The sequence below is a fragment of the Scylla paramamosain genome, chromosome 45 (assembly GCF_035594125.1).
Source record: "Scylla paramamosain isolate STU-SP2022 chromosome 45, ASM3559412v1, whole genome shotgun sequence".
Classification (NCBI taxonomy): Eukaryota; Metazoa; Arthropoda; class Malacostraca; order Decapoda; family Portunidae; genus Scylla; species Scylla paramamosain.
This window is the reverse complement of record NC_087195.1, coordinates 5,272,162-5,287,500: the sequence shown is the minus strand read 5'-3', so window position 1 is coordinate 5,287,500 and position 15,339 is coordinate 5,272,162. Positions and strand designations below refer to the sequence as shown.

The following is a 15,339-nucleotide window of genomic DNA, read 5'->3' as shown; positions in this document are numbered from 1 at the left end:
AGCAAGAAGAGAGGAAAGAGGAAAAACAAAGGAAGAAAATTTGAAGGGAGGGAGGGAGGGAGGAAGGAAGGAAGGAAGGAAGGAAAGGATAAAAAGAAAGGTAAGAAAATAGAAAGAAGAGAAGAAAAAAAGATAAAGAAGCGGAAGGAAATAATGAAAAGAGGAGAAAGGAAGGAAATAAGAAAGAAAAGGATAAAATAAAGGAAGATTATTAGAAAGAAAATAAAGATATGAAAACAAAGGAAGGGAAGAAAGAAAAGAACAGGAGAGAGAGAGAGAGAGAGAGAGAGAGAGAGAGAGAGAGAGAGAGAGAGAGAGAGAGAGAGAGAGAGAGAGGGAAAAAGTGCGCGTGTTGGTTATTCCACACACTAGTTCTGAAGGCCGCGAGAGAGAGAGAGAGAGAGAGAGAGAGAGAGAGAGAGAGAGAGAGAGAGAGAGAGAGAGAGAGAGAGAGAGAGAGAGAGAGTAAGCAATTAGTTGTATGGCGTCACTTCCCGTCTGATTGGGTGCCTTATTCTCTCTCTCTCTCTCTCTCTCTCTCTCTCTCTCTCTCTCTCTCTCTCTCTCTCTCTCTCTCAGTGAAATTTTACACTAATTTTACGTATTTTTATTATTGTCTCTTAAGAAAATGTTTAGTAGTACTAGTAGTAGTAATAGTAGTAGTAGTAGTAGTAGTAGTAGTAGTAGTAGTAGTAGTAGTAGTAGTAGTAGTAGTAGTAGTAATAGCAGTAGTAGTAGTAGTAGTAGTCGTAGCAGCATTATTATTATTATTATTATTATTATTAGTAGTAGTAGTAGTAGTAGTAGTAGTAGTAGTAGTAGTAGTAGTAGCAGCAGTAGCAGTAGTAGTAGTAGTAGTAGTAGTAGTAGTAAACATATCACGCAGGGAAGCCACAGAACGCTTGACTTCTGATCTTTCTAAAATTTCTGATTGGGGCAGAGCAAACTTGGTATTGTTCAATGCCTCAAAAACTCAATTCCTCCATCTATCAACTCGACACAACCTTCCAGACAACTATCCCCTCTTCTTCAATGACACTCAACTGTCCCCCTTTTCTACACTGAACATCCTCAGTCTGTCCTTTACTTATAATCTGAACTGGAAACTTCACATCTCATCTCTAGCTAAAACAGCTTCTATGAAGTTAGGTGTTCTGAGACGTCTCCGCCAGTTTTTCTCATCCCCCCAGCTGCTAACTCTGTACAAGGGCCTTATCCGTCCATGTATGGAGTATGCTTCACATGTCTGGGGAGGTTCCACTCATACTGCTCTTCTAGACTGTCTTCAGCCTCTCTCTCACCGCCGCAATGTTGCATATCTAGCTGTTTTCCACCGCTATTTTCATGCTAACTGCTCTTCTGATCTTGCTAACTGCATGCCTCCCCTCCTTCCGCGGCCTCGCTGCACAAGACTTTCTTCTTTATCTCACCCCTATTCTGTTCACCTCTCTAACGCAAGAGTTAACCAGTATTCTCAATCATTCATCCCTTTCTCTGGTAAACTCTGGAACTCCCTGCCTGCTTCTGTATTTCCACCTTCCTATGACTTGAATTCCTTCAAGAGGAAGGTTTCAAGACACTTATTCATGAATTTTTGGCCACTGCTTTGATCCTTTTATGGGACTGGCATTTCAGTGGGCAATTTTTTTTTATTGGATTTTTGTTGCCCTTGGCCAGTGTCCTTCCTACATAAAAAAAAAAAAAAGTCGTAGCAGCATTAGTAGTAGTAGTAGTAGTAGTAGTAGTAGTAGTAGTAGTAGTAGTAGTAGTAGTAGTAGTAACTTTTCCGTCTTCCATTTCTTTTTTAACTTTCAGGAAATCGATTTTTTTTAAACACGCCTCATTGGAGAAAGATAAAAGATAATAACGAGAAAGAAAGAGAGAGAAAGAAAGAATAGAAGAACAAAAAAAGAAATAGAAAATAAAGAAGAAGAGGTAAAAATCAGAAAGAATAATAAGAAGAGAGAACACAGAAGTACGTAGACGGTAAATAAAAACAAAGAAAAGAAAAAAAAATCACGTTAGCAAACACACACACACACACACACACACACACACACACACACACACACTTATTTATACTAGCACTGAGTAAACAAACATTGCCAAACACTAAATCAATAACAGAAAAAAACAGAATTGTGTAATAAATGTGGCTGGATTGCGCTTGTGTTTGTTTTGTAGCGAGGCAGAAACCTTCCTTGAGACACGTCAGTAAAAATAAGTAATAAAATGAAATAAAAAAAGTGATCGGATATCATAGAGTAAACAAAACATAATAATAATAATAACAGTAACATAGCCCATTACACTTCCTAAGAGATAATAATATAGATTAGACATAAAACTTGTATAATTATATATGATCTTTCAAAAAATGGACATAGAAAACGGGAAGTCTTATGAAATGTTGAAATAAAAACACTTTGGAAATATGAAATAAGAAAACGTAAGCAAAACAAACTCAATAGCTAATAATAAAAAAATAAATAATAATAATAATAATAATAATAATAATAATAATAATAATAATAATAATAATAATAATAATCATCATCATCCTTACCCCTAAAGGAACAGTCAGGGCGAGCCACCGCAAACGGATATCGGATTCTAGCTTCTCACGAACACCAGACAGCCACTCAAGGCACTTCATTCCTTTATTATTATTATTATTATTATTATTATTATTATTATTATTATTATTGTTGTTGTTCTTGTTGTTGTTGTTGTTGTCGCTGTTGTTGTTAGTTTCGATGTTTACTTTATCTTTCTCTCTTCTCTTCTCTCTCTTTTTCTCTTAATTTCTCTCTCTCTCTCTCTCTCTCTCTCTCTCTCTCTCTCTCTCTCTCTCTCTCTCTCTCTCTCTATTTTTTTTTTCACATTCACTCACTCATCTCTCCGTAATTCTTGTATTTTCTCTATTTTCACATTCCTACTTTCTCCTCCTCTTCTCTTTTTATCTGCAATTCCTTCTCTTTCTTTATTTTTCTCACTTTTACTTTCCTGCTTCCTTCCTTTTTATCGCCTTTCTCTTTTATTCCCCTTATCACTTCCTTATCTTCTTGTTCCACTTTTTTTCCTCACAATCACTTTTTTTGTCTATTCTCCTTCTTTCTTTATATCTGATCAATTTATCTCTTTTCTTTTCCTTTTCTTGCTATCTTCCTTTTTTACTCTCCTCTTTCCTTTCCCCATCTAACAATTTCACCATCACAATCTTTCCTTTCCCCTCTCTCTCTCTCTCTCTCGCTCTCTCTCTTTCTCCTCTCAGTACTACTGGTATTCTGTCAATATCTACGAAGTAACTGCGCATCTAGACTGTCAGATATTCCGGCTCTCTACTCCCGTTATACAATATATAGCAAAGTTAATGTGTGGATGTGCGCGCAACCGTGTAGGAGCATAGAGAGAGAGAGAGAGAGAGAGAGAGAGAGAGAGAGAGGAATCGGATCATTGAAACAGCTCTTCCACTATATTCAAAAGGCTCAAGTTAAAGTGACACGGGTTTTCAAGGGTTTTTTACGGTTCTGGCGACAGATTAACATTCCTACATTATTACCAAGGAAGACACTATTGAGAACCCAGCTAATGGTCTTTGTGGCATTAGAGAAGTCACAGTGAGAGAGCAAAGTGACTCTGAACTTAAAGTAAACGAAATACGTGTGATGGAGGAAGGTGGGGAAGACAGAGGGAGGGAGACGGGGGGAGAGCAGTAGAGCCATGGGCAAGGTGAAGTAGGACAACAGGTGAAGCTAGACGGGTGAACAGACAGGTAGGTAGTGAGACAGGTACGGAGAGAGGCGTGGCCCATCCCTACCTGGCTCTGCCCCTGCCTCGCTTAAGGGGAGCGTCCGGTCTGGAGACGAAAAAAAATGAAAAATAATGACTTTTTGTGAAAAAAATATATGTGGTAGGTATACTTGTTGGCAGCAATCTCGTAAAGATTTAAGGGGAAATGCCCCATAGTTTCCCTTTAAATGGCATTTAAATGTCACGCAATCAACCACGTGCGTTTGTTTACATCAGCAGAGTAAGTTTTTCTTACCCAATACTACGAAAAAACGCTAAAATCTGAACTTTTTTTTGCTTGGATACGATATGGCAACACTCAAGGCGAGTGTGTGTGTGTGTGATACTAGCTCCCAGCAAGGATCCTGCCTCCTCAGTGCTCACGTAGCTCTTGTCACGGGAGGTTGTTGCTCAGTCTCTCGCGACTTCTCCCACTCTCACAGCTACTAAGCGCGTTATTTCGCCACTACAAACTACAATCTACCTCCTGCCAACCATGCCACGGTTGTCTAAGAGAAAGCAGCAGAGCAGGGATGCCTGGGGCGTGAAGTTGGATACAGAAAGGGGAAAAATACCTCGCCTGGAGCCGCCAGTCGAGCCGCCAGTCACAGCAAGATGTGGTCACAGCAAGATGTGGTCACGGGCAAGCAAAACAAAGTTTTCTGGCTTGAAAAGACTCTCATTTGTTGCACAGTCAGCAATACTGGACCATAATTATGGTTACAGGAAAGCCTGTTTGCTGCCAGCATTGAATATCAATACGAAGGCGCTAAGAAGATCTCTCACAACAGAAGATGAAGAAAGAAAGAGGCACCACGAAGTCCAGATGAAGCCGAAAAGAAAGCAGAAAGAGAAAGCATCAGCAGAGTACGAACCTGGTGGCTTCTAAAAAACCTGGCAACAAAGAGAAGTGTGGGCAACTTTGACACCCCTTGCTTGACAAGATAATACATTGCCTTTTCGAAGGCAATGGGGGACCAGGAGCCTGATATACTTAGAAATACATCTGATTGTATCAATAGATTGATTATGATAAAAAAGAACTCATAATAAACCTGAAAAAGCTTCCTAGTGTATTATAACTGGATCGTAATCGATCAATAAACTTTATCGGCCCGTATCTCAAAACATAAGTTATCCCCCTTTAAAAGTTTTCACAGGAGTTAGTTTTAGCTTGATTTCAATGAAACAAAAACTAAAACACAGAAGAATACTTCTTCTTCAAAGTTACGTAGGCGTTTTTTTTATATAGGTCTCATGTAATTTTGTATTAATATTTTTTTGGTAAAAAAAAGGCGAAAGAAAGACAGATAAAGAAAAAATCATAAAACAAAACCAAAAGCCAAAATGAAAAATCTGCCTACGTAACTTTGTTAGGTATCATAACATCTCTAAGCCACAGAAAAATAAAGGTTGTGGGCCAATTAATAACGACGGTGAAAAGTTTTAAAATTTTCCTTGAAATTGGAATTGGGGGGGGTGGGGATGAGGGGGGTGGGGGCAAGAAAGGGGATCAATGTCTAATATTGATATACATGTTGCCAATACTTCACAACATAAAAATCAGAGCGATTCATGCTTATTTAGCAGAGATACAGAAACACCCATCCAAACCGGACTCTCCCCTTAATAACCTAGACCTTGGGAGAGGCTGGGAGAGGCGAGAGCAGGGAGAGGTGAACCAGATTGTGTGTGTGAAGGATATGCATCTCTCTCTCTCTCTCTCTCTCTCTCTCTCTCTCTCTCTCTCTCTCTCTCTCTCTCTCTCTCTCTCTCTCTCATTACCACAACATATTAGCATTATACAGAACGGTAAAATATCTATAATTTATCACCTGTTTTATGAATGTATGCAGTAAACGAGCTGGTAAGTCTCTATATAATGTATTTATAAATAGCTCAAGTACACGACCTTGCTTTTGCATTCCCTTGATTCCTCCTCCTCCTCCTCCTCCTACTCTTCCTCCTCCTTTTTTTTTTTTTCTTCATGTATGCACCTTGAGATTATTTCGATATACGCTTGTAGTTCGCCTTGCTCTCTCTCTCTCTCTCTCTCTCTCTCTCTCTCTCTCTCTCTGGTATTTTTTTTTCTTATTTTTCCTCGTGTTCGATAGTTTCCTGGCAAGTACGAAAGTGTGTAGTCTTCGCTCTTCTACCCCTTCTCTCATGTGTGGTTGCGTATGCGGTAACACGAATTAAATTTGGTCTAGTCTATTTAACGAGGTATTGGACAGCGTAGTGTGTGTGTGTGTGTGTTTGCCAGGCAGAGAGAGAGAGAGAGAGAGAGAGAGAGAGAGAGAGAGAGAGAGAGAGAGAGAGAGAGAGAGAGAGAGCAATACATATGAGCGCTGTGCCAGGCTACGGAGGGTATATGGCACTACACGGTGACACTGTGGTTGTGGTTGTACTGTATACATGAGAAGAGAGTGGCTGCGGGAAAGGAGAAGCATTAAGTTGGGAAGAGCGAAACTGCGGAACACGGGGAGTCAGTAGGGACATGAGAGAGGGGAGGGAAGAGGCGCGCGTGAGGGAGGTTAGGTGTGAGAGCTTATCAACACACACACACACACACACACACACACAACAACAACAACACATAACGACAATAACAACAACAAGCAGGCAGGCAAGAGCAGCGACAGGCCAGGCGTTGAGCTGCGGCAGGCTGGCTCATCACCCCGCCCACCCCTGCTCTCCCAATTCACCCCCACACACATCACACACATGAACTCACTCATTACACACACTTATCCACCAACTACCGCTTATCTATGCACAAATCAGCCCAGAAGTGTGCTCAGTAAACCTGGAAAACATTGCAAATTACGCTAAATATTGACGGAGACTGAAGGTAGGATGATGCTGGCCTTATGACGTCACGTTTATTTACATATCCCCCACACCATTACAGCCATTGAAAAATAAGCCCACTTTGACTTTACAAGAACATAAACACTTCACCGCGTTGAGATTATATCCGCCATTACCTGGTTTTGATATGGTGAAAGAATATGAGGCAAAATAGGGGCTGTCTCCCAGACCGAGGTCGCCGCCAGGGGCCGCCATGATGGATTCCTGCCCGTCCCCGCCTCTCGGTTCCAATATTTTTTTTGTCTATATTTTTAACTACTTTATTCTTGCTTCCATAGTAAGTTTTTATGATTTCTAAAAATATTCAGTTGCTTTTGAAGTGTTTTTCTTGCTTCTGTTAATTAAACATGCTGAATTTGCAGTTGTTTTTTACGTAAATATAGGCTCGTTTTTCGGCTAATTTTTACATACCCCGGTAAGTCACTTTTTCATTTCAAGTTATAATTAAGTCTTCATTGCTTCTAAAAATCGCTTATGCTTTTTAGATGTTTCTTTTCTTTATGAGTTAAATAGTGTGAACTTTAAAGTGGTTTATAGTCCTGTTGAATGTCGATATTATGACTTTTTTATTTTTTTTTTTTTTATTTCTCTGTTTCAGCTTGTAACTAACTTTAGATTGTTTGAAAAAATAGTTCATATTTTTTAAAGTGTTTTTGTTCTTGTTAGGTCAAAATGGGTGAACTATTTCAATGGTTTTTTAATCGTGTTTATGTTCCAACACTTTTTTTTTACACTTTTCTGTTTTATTTGTTTACTTCTGGTTCTAGGTAACTTTTGATTGTATGAAAAGATAATTGTCATTTTTTAAAGTTATTTTATTCCTATAAAGTCAAAATGTGTGGACTTTTTAATGGTTTTAATGTTATCTAAAGTTTCAATATTTTTTTCCATATTTCATTTGGATATTTCTTTAATACTACTCAAGCTGGAGATCTCAAGATATTTTGAATATTGTTTAAAGTATTTGTCAAATCATAATATATAAGGCATTCGAACCTAGCTCCATTTTTTCTAGAGGTCAATTTCTAAAAGAAATCCGTTGCGGTACGTAAGTAAGCGTGACGTCATCAAAGACCCTGGACCTGGCTCCGCTCTAGTATCTCTTCGTCAATATTTAGCGTAATTTGCAATGTTTTCCAGCCAATCACGTCACTAAATGATGCCACATGAGTACATTTTCATAACCACTGATCAGATATGACTGTCACTGCCTGGTTTTGGTGTGAGGAAGGCTTAAGTGAGGCAGAATGACCACCGTCGTCTGTACGAGTACACAGACAGTAATGTCACCTGACCATCCTGTTTGTTGTTGTGCATGACACTGAGTTATTATAATGAACAACACCATCAAAGTTACCGCCTATTACAAGAAATTGTGCAAAGTCTGCAGCTGAACAAGTAGTGGGTGGGTCACTCACCAATATTGTGTGTCTTGCTGGCCCTCATGAGCAGCTCCCTGCCCTCCCAGGCACCTCCAGGCTGGCACCAAGCTTGCACCATTACACGCAGGTAGCCATAGCCTGTGCCACAGTCTTATTCAGCGAAAATCCAGGTTAAATAAGGCTGCAGCACACACTGCACCCTTCAAACACTGTCCCTCTTTATCTCATCTGCTCGCCCACTGCCAGCGCGCCGCGCACTACACACCCAAGCAAACCAATCCACCAAAAATTTTCTCACTTCCAATAACATGCACCAACTACTCTCATATTATACTATAATTATACAAAATTGAATATAACAAAGTATAAATATGTAAAACTAAACTAAAAGCCATTATCATTGTAATTGTCAAAGTATCCACCTATCACTAATTAAAAACGCCGAATTCAAATTATCGTTTCGGCAGGTGTCTACTTCCTCCTCCTACCTCTCTTGGACAAAATCAGGCAGACTCTTATCAAAATATCTATACAAGACTGCTGAACGTGAAGCTGTCACAGGTTGACAACACCTAAAGCAATACTGGTTGGCAGCATCACCTCTACATTTAAAAAGTTCCTGCCAATTTAAATTATACTTCCATGATTCTCACCCATTCTCTCTCTCTCCCGCCTAACGCAGTATCTCTCTCTCTCTCTCTCTCTCTCTCTCTCTCTCTCTCTCTCTCTCTCTCTCTCTCTGGAGTAGTATAGAGAGAAAGAAGTCCCATTGTATGAAAAGTGGTATGAGGGAAAGCTGGAAAGGTCACAAGAAGAAGAAGAAGATCTCATCGGTCAGTGTTTACATGCGGCCGGGAGTCGCAGGCTGTGGCGGTAGAGTGGTGTCGATTACTCGTTTGAAATAAGTATCCCAGTGCCAATATACCACAATCTCCCGGCCCTCAAGACAAGAAGAATAAGTTTATTGAAGAGACAATACATCAGTTTTGGTTAGTAAGAGAAAAGGAAAGAGAAAGAAACGAGAGCTAGACAGTTACGTGAGGGAGCGCCGTTTCAAAACTCGACCACGGAACACGCCTGTATTTATATGTTAAGGTAACAGACAGAACAATACATCAGTTGTGGCTAGTAAGAGAAGAGAAAAGCAAAGAGGAGAAAACGAGAAGGGATAGCTGAAGAGGCGCCGCGTTTCAAAAGAGACACTTCCAGGGGCTTTACTTCTCTGTTCCCCTTCCTTACCAAGGCGTGGAAGATGATCAACCTGGACCACCTGCCGCCGCCGCCACCCCTTGGGCAGGTCACGGCCTATGAGAATGACGGCCGCCTTTGTGCTTTTGGGAAAACTGAGGCGCTGCTGGCTGCCAAAAAACTGGTATGGTTAATTCTACTTCTACTGTTTCGTCGTCTTCTTTGTTTTGTTTATTTGTGTAATTAATCAGATGTTTTACTTACAGAAGTGCTATTCACTCTAGATAGGAATAATTCTGAACTCATTTTGATAAGCCCCTATTTTCATCACTCATTTCTCCCTCCTCTCCCTGATGGCCACAGCTGGGAGAGGACCGCTACATTCAGGTCATGGTGGGACAGGAGCCAGTGAGGAGTGCCCACAGCAAGCAAGAGGCGCGGGATGCCTTCTACGCCCACACTGAGACGCCCTGGCAGCGAATCATGTTTGCATAGTAGGTAACCACTCTCTCTCTCTCTCTCTCTCTCTCTCTCTCTCTCTCTCTCCTCTCTCTCTCTCTCTCTCTCTCTCTCTCTCTCTCTCTCTCTCTCTCTCTCTCTCTCTCTCCTTTTTCCAAACATTTTTCTCCTGATTCATTCTCTCACTAATTCTAACTCATTATGCACTTAATCTCAAACAAATCCTTCATCTCTCTCTCTCTATTTTCATCCCTCTGCCACACACTCCTCATTCCAGTCTTGCATTCTCATTCACCCAGTAACAATCTGCACTCCTTTCCTGGCCTTATTTTTTAGAGTTAAGTCTCAATATTTAGAAGGAACTGGTATAGAAACACTTCATCATCCCCCTCAGCCTGCCAGTCTAATCCCAGTCACTCACAGCTACGAGGAGGGATGGGAGGCGGCACTGCAGGAGGCCATGCGGTGTGAGGGTGACAGCAGGCTGCAACGTACGGTCTCCCTGACGGCCTCGGTGGCAGTCAAGATCAGTAGTTTTCCTCAAGCGGCTCCACTCCCTGCTGCCGTCGCCTGTCAGGGTGCCTGGACACTCCGCTGTGCCTCTGGGTGAGTGGCTGCCCTGCTGGTGTGCTCCTTGTTCTTCTTTTGGTGTGGTGGTGATTATCTTTCTCCTTTGTCATTGCTTGAAATAAGTTTGCCCCACTACAGCTTAAAAATAGGATTTCAGTGTTTTATTTATCTCTGTGTATATTTATGCTTCATTACAGTTTGGAAAAGGAACTGCCAACATGTTAGAAGTGTACATATGGTTGGGTGAAATCTGTAGCTTTTCACCACAATAACATTTTAAAAGTGTGCATGTGGTTACCAAGTTTCAGTCAATTTCTGTCTTCATTGTTACTTTGCCATTAATCCTAAGTCTCCCCCACCAGCTTTGCGTGGCAGCAGCGGCAGCATCATGAGTGTGAGCTGGCACCCACACACCACCACGCTGGCTGCCGTGGTGTGTGACGACACCGTGCGCATCTTTTTGGCGGGGCACAGTGTGGCGCCTTTCCTCAAGCACCGTCACCAGAAGGGAGTGACACAGACAGCTTGGATGTGAGTGTGTGGCTTGCTGTTATTTGATATTTCCTCTTTCTCTCACTTAAAAATTCCTCTTGTCTTTCACTTGATAGTATGTCTTGTCTAGTAATACTTCCTCTCATCTTTCTCTTCTTTCTCTCAATAGTTCCTCTCATCTTACAGTCGGAGGAAATCAAATAACCTGCTTTTGCTTCCAAATTTTGTGCTTTTCCTCCATCTTGGACCCTCAGACCTGGTAAATGAAACCTAATATTCAGTACAGTCCCCTTAGATTGAGTAAGAGTGAGGGAAATGTTGAACACTAACAATGAATGTGTTTTCCCTTCACCTTATTCCCTCAGATCTGCCAAAACAAACTTAATATTCACACTCCCAGTAGACTGAATAAGAGTGAAGGAAAAGTGCTAAACACACTGACATTGAGTGCTGAAAAATGCTCATGAGAAAAGTAAAAAAAAAAAAAAATAATAAATAAATAAATAAATAGATAAAATAAATAAATAAAATGTTTCAATGCTTGTGTCAGAGCATTAATATATAACTGTTTCAAGCTACACACCCGTCCTTCCCACAGGCCCTTGTCGGCGGGTGTGCTGGCCATCGGGTGTGAGAGCGGGGTACAGTTGTGGGTGCTGGATCCCAATAGTGTGGTAGGGCGGCCCTCTGGTTCCTGCGCCACCCTGCTCACCCACCCTGCCGTCACTCCTGTCACCTCTCTCTCCTGGCATCCCAAGGTGTGTGTGTGTGTGTGTGTGTGTGTGTGTGTGTGTGTGTGTGTGTGTGTGTGTGTGTGTAAGATTTAATGGACGTCCTTTTCAATGTTTCTTTCTTGTGCTATTTTAGGGTTTTGCAGTATTTTTTATTTCTTTACTTTTTTTTTACGATTTTGCAATATTTCCAGGCCTTTTCTTAATCTTTTTGGCATCTTAAGGTTCATTTATTTTATTATGCTTTATTCTTGTATGGAGAAGGAGACTTGCTAAACACTCCCAAAACTTAAATAAAGAAATCAAATAAATTCTAAGCCCCACCATACAAATATTTGATCCCACAGCCAGTTCATTGCTACAAAAACTTAATATCTTTCACAGGGGAACCTCCTTGCCTGCGTCGGTGGAGGAGGGACCCGCCTGGTGGTGTGGGACGTGTGGCGGGAGGTGGCGGTGGTGGTGCACGGGGGGACAGGAGGATCAGCCACCCAGGTGTTGTGGTCCCCAGATGGCTCAAGGCTCCTGGTGACTTATGCTGGCAAGATTATGAGGTGAGTGTTGTTTGGTGTTGTGTCAGAGTGATGTGGTTGTGTTCTACTGTGTTGTGGGGCTGAAAGATTGTGTTCTGCTGTGTTGTGGGTCGGAAAGATTGTTTTGTGTTGTGTTGTGGAGCTGAAAGGTTGTATTCTGCTGTGCTGTGGGTCGGAAAAGTTGTTTTGTGTTGTGTTGTGGGTCTAAAACGTTGTATTGTGCTGTGTTGTGATAGGTGTGAAGTGATGCTTGTATTGTCCTGTTGTAGGTGAGGAAACGTTCACCACGGGAGATAGGGGTCAGGGTTAATCAGGGAATAACTTATAATTCTTACAAAAGGTTATAAACAAGAGGAATTCAGATTTTTAAAAAAGTAGCAATGCAAAGAAACATTCACAAATTGAGTGCAGCTAAATTACACTGAACATGATAAATGCACAGACAAGTAGATTATAAGTAAAAGTAAGATTAGAAGCAAAACTGCCCTCCCTACTTAAGAAATTCACACAGCCTTCATATTGCAGGGTTTTCGAGACACATAACTGGAAATATGAACAGTGGAGCCTGGAGTCGCCTGTCCAGTCAGCCGTGTGGTCAAGTCGAGGCCACGTGCTGCTGTTCGTGACCCAGGGCGACCCACTGCTGTACCACCTGACCTTTGCACCTGGGGAGGGGGTCGGTGGGTCACAGGTGGCCTCCCAGGTAGCAGATTTGACCCAAGTTTTCATCTCAACCCAAGATGGAGAGGAAATGAGGTGAGGAGGTGGAGGAGAAAGTAAAGGAGTCATTCACTGTAACATCCCCACATCAGTTTGTATCCCCTGTGACAATCTTTCTTTCCCCTCGAGTCACTGTAACACTCATATCTATTCACTGTAACACCCCACATCAATTTGTATCCCGTGACAATCTTTCTTTCCCCTCGAGTCACTGTAACACTCATATCTATTCACTGTAACACCCCACATCAGTTTGTATCCCCTGTGACAATGTTCCTGTCTCGTTTCAGTGTGGGAGGAGCTGTGAGGCAGTTGGTGTGGGACCCGAGGAGTGAGAGACTGGCTGTGGTGTTCCGGGATACAGAGTGTGTGGCACTTTTCCACACTCACTCTCACCCGACTCTGCATCTGGCGCCTGGGTGAGAGAGTTATCTTGTTGTCTATTCTGCTTTATTTTATTTATTTGTTTATGTTTTTTTAAGAGAAGTATTTTTTATCTCACTTTTTCTTTTTTGTTTTAAAGAGGAGTTATTTTTGTCATATTTATTTTTTCTATAGTTTTTAAAGTTTTCAAGGCAAAATGGATTGTTGTTTTTTCTAACTTTTCTTTCTTTTGTGGAGAGAATGTTGTCATCTTTTTTTGCCTTCATTCCACTTATCAACACATTTGCCATTCACTTTGTCTGGACGCCACACAGAGAAGGCGGATCCTAGCCCTCTCATTCTTGCCCTTTTAATTCCCTCATACAGCATGCAGGGAGTGGAGTGGCAGTATTCTTAACATCCTGTCATAGAGCACAGATACACACTTCATCTTTATTTACCTTTATTATCTATCTAGTACTTTCCTTTCCTTTCCTTCCCTTCCTTCCTTCCTTCCTTCCTTCCTTCCTTCCTTCCTTCCTTCCTTCCTTCCTTCCTTCCTTCCTTCCTTCCTTCCTTCCTTTCTTCCTTCCTTCCATTCCTCCCTCCCTCTCTCCCTCCCTCCCTCCCCTTTCTCCTCCACCTCCTCCTCTCCTATGCACATCATCATCTTGTCCACCATTCATATCTTCTCCTCCTCCTCTTCCTCCTCCTCCTCCTTAACTTACATCTTCCCTTCACAGAGGCTTCATCAGAGGGGAGCCGTGCCAAGTGCCAGTGAGTGCCACCTTCCAGCAGAATCTCTCCAGTGGTGCTGTTCTGTCTGTGGTGAGTGTGCCTCTGCTGTGACCTTGTTGTGACCTGACCTTGCTGTGACCCTACCTTGTTGTGTCTTCTTTGTCCTCTCCATGTTGTGTTTCTGCTTGTCTATTTTTTGTGTTCATGTGTATTTATTATTATTGTTATTATTATTATTATTTGTTTTATTATCTGTTATTATTTTGTGCATGCTATTATTGTTGTATATATTTATTTTATCTATAAATCTCTCTCTCTCTCTCTCAGGTGTGGAGCAGTGGACAGGTGAGCCACATACCAATGCGTTACTCCTCTTGTGATGGCCCAAGCACAGCCACCCCACTGCACCACCACCACCACCACCACCACACCTCCCCGCTCACCTCCCTGCCTCACTCTGGGTTCTTCTCTGAGGTCACCCTGTCTCCCGCCACTTCCCCCATCACTGCCAGAATGTTCGCCTCCCCTTCCTGAATAGATAGATAAGTAGATGATTAGCTAGATAGAGGTAAATATGCTGTGATAGTTGATTGGAAAGGTAGATGAATAGATAGATATGTAGTGAAATAGTAATTAAGGAGGATAGGGTTATTATAGATAGATAGGCAGGTAGAGTCAGATTTGAATGAAGATGCTGTGATAGATAGATAGATAGAAAGGTATATAGAGAAATTTATAGATTGATGGATAAATAGAAAGTGTTAGGGAGATTAATAGATAGATAAATGGGTAGATAGATAGTCATGGGCATAAATGAAGGTGCTGTAATAGATAGGAAGGTCTACAGTAAAATAGCGTGATAGATAAGTTACTGAATAGATAGATAGATTATGGTAAAACAATGGTGTATACAAGTAGATTGGTGGATAATGAAATGAAAAGGAGAATAGGAAGGTAAATAGATAAATAGTTATGGCAAAAGATGTGAAGAAAGAAAGAAATTATAAGATTGATAAAGACTGAGACAAATAGATAAGTAAGTGACTGCTCAAAAAAAAAAAAAATTAGATAAAATTAGTAACCAAATGGATGAAAATACTGATGGATTGATAGTCAAGAAAATTAGCTAAGAAAATGTAAGAGACTGGAGAGAAATTGCTTAACTTTTTCTAAACAACCTTACAGTACATTTTCTCAAGAACCTCGTCCATTACTTTCTTCCCTATACCTCTGTTTTTCTATATATAAGGCGAGAAAAATAAAGAAAAGATTGTACTGCAGTTCATTCACCTTTTCCTGTTGGGAGTGGGTGTAATGAGCAGTAAGTGGGGATAAGTGGAACATATGTGAGAGGGGAGTACTAAGGCTTGGTGGTGGTGAAGTGAAGTGAGGATACATGCTAGAAGGGTGACATGAGTGTGCAAGTCATAGCCGAGTTGCGCAAGCGAGGAAGAGTGGGCATGTATGCTAGATAGGTGACAAGCGAGTGCGCATGTCAGC

At 41.3% G+C, this 15,339-nt stretch overlaps 2 protein-coding genes across 3 annotated transcripts in view; one reads left to right on the top strand and one right to left on the bottom strand.

The window, feature by feature from the left end:
- Positions 1-8,284, bottom strand: part of LOC135094342 (venom phosphodiesterase-like) — a 27,478-nt gene extending 19,194 nt beyond the window's left edge. Inside the window, exon 1 of one of the 2 annotated variants that reach the window (XM_063994367.1) lies at positions 8,082-8,284. Coding sequence is in view for 1 of the 2 variants with exons in the window: in XM_063994365.1 (XP_063850435.1) it covers positions 2,567-2,656 (90 nt within the window). In the remaining variant the exon portion in view is untranslated. Of the gene's footprint in view, positions 1-2,566; positions 2,747-8,081 lie in introns of those variants that run through there. The other variant, XM_063994365.1, reaches the window with a different exon arrangement.
- A 564-nt stretch (positions 8,285-8,848) lies between these two features.
- LOC135094343 (aladin-like) lies at positions 8,849-15,114 on the top strand. Its single transcript, XM_063994369.1, has 10 exons — positions 8,849-9,417; positions 9,597-9,727; positions 10,116-10,298; positions 10,625-10,793; positions 11,353-11,512; positions 11,870-12,039; positions 12,544-12,774; positions 13,029-13,157; positions 13,845-13,929; positions 14,167-15,114. The coding sequence occupies exons 4-10, from the start codon at positions 10,651-10,653 to the stop codon at positions 14,371-14,373; spliced, it is 1,125 nt and encodes a 374-aa protein (XP_063850439.1). The 5' UTR covers positions 8,849-9,417; positions 9,597-9,727; positions 10,116-10,298; positions 10,625-10,650; the 3' UTR covers positions 14,374-15,114.
- The last annotated feature ends 225 nt before the right edge of the window (positions 15,115-15,339 follow it).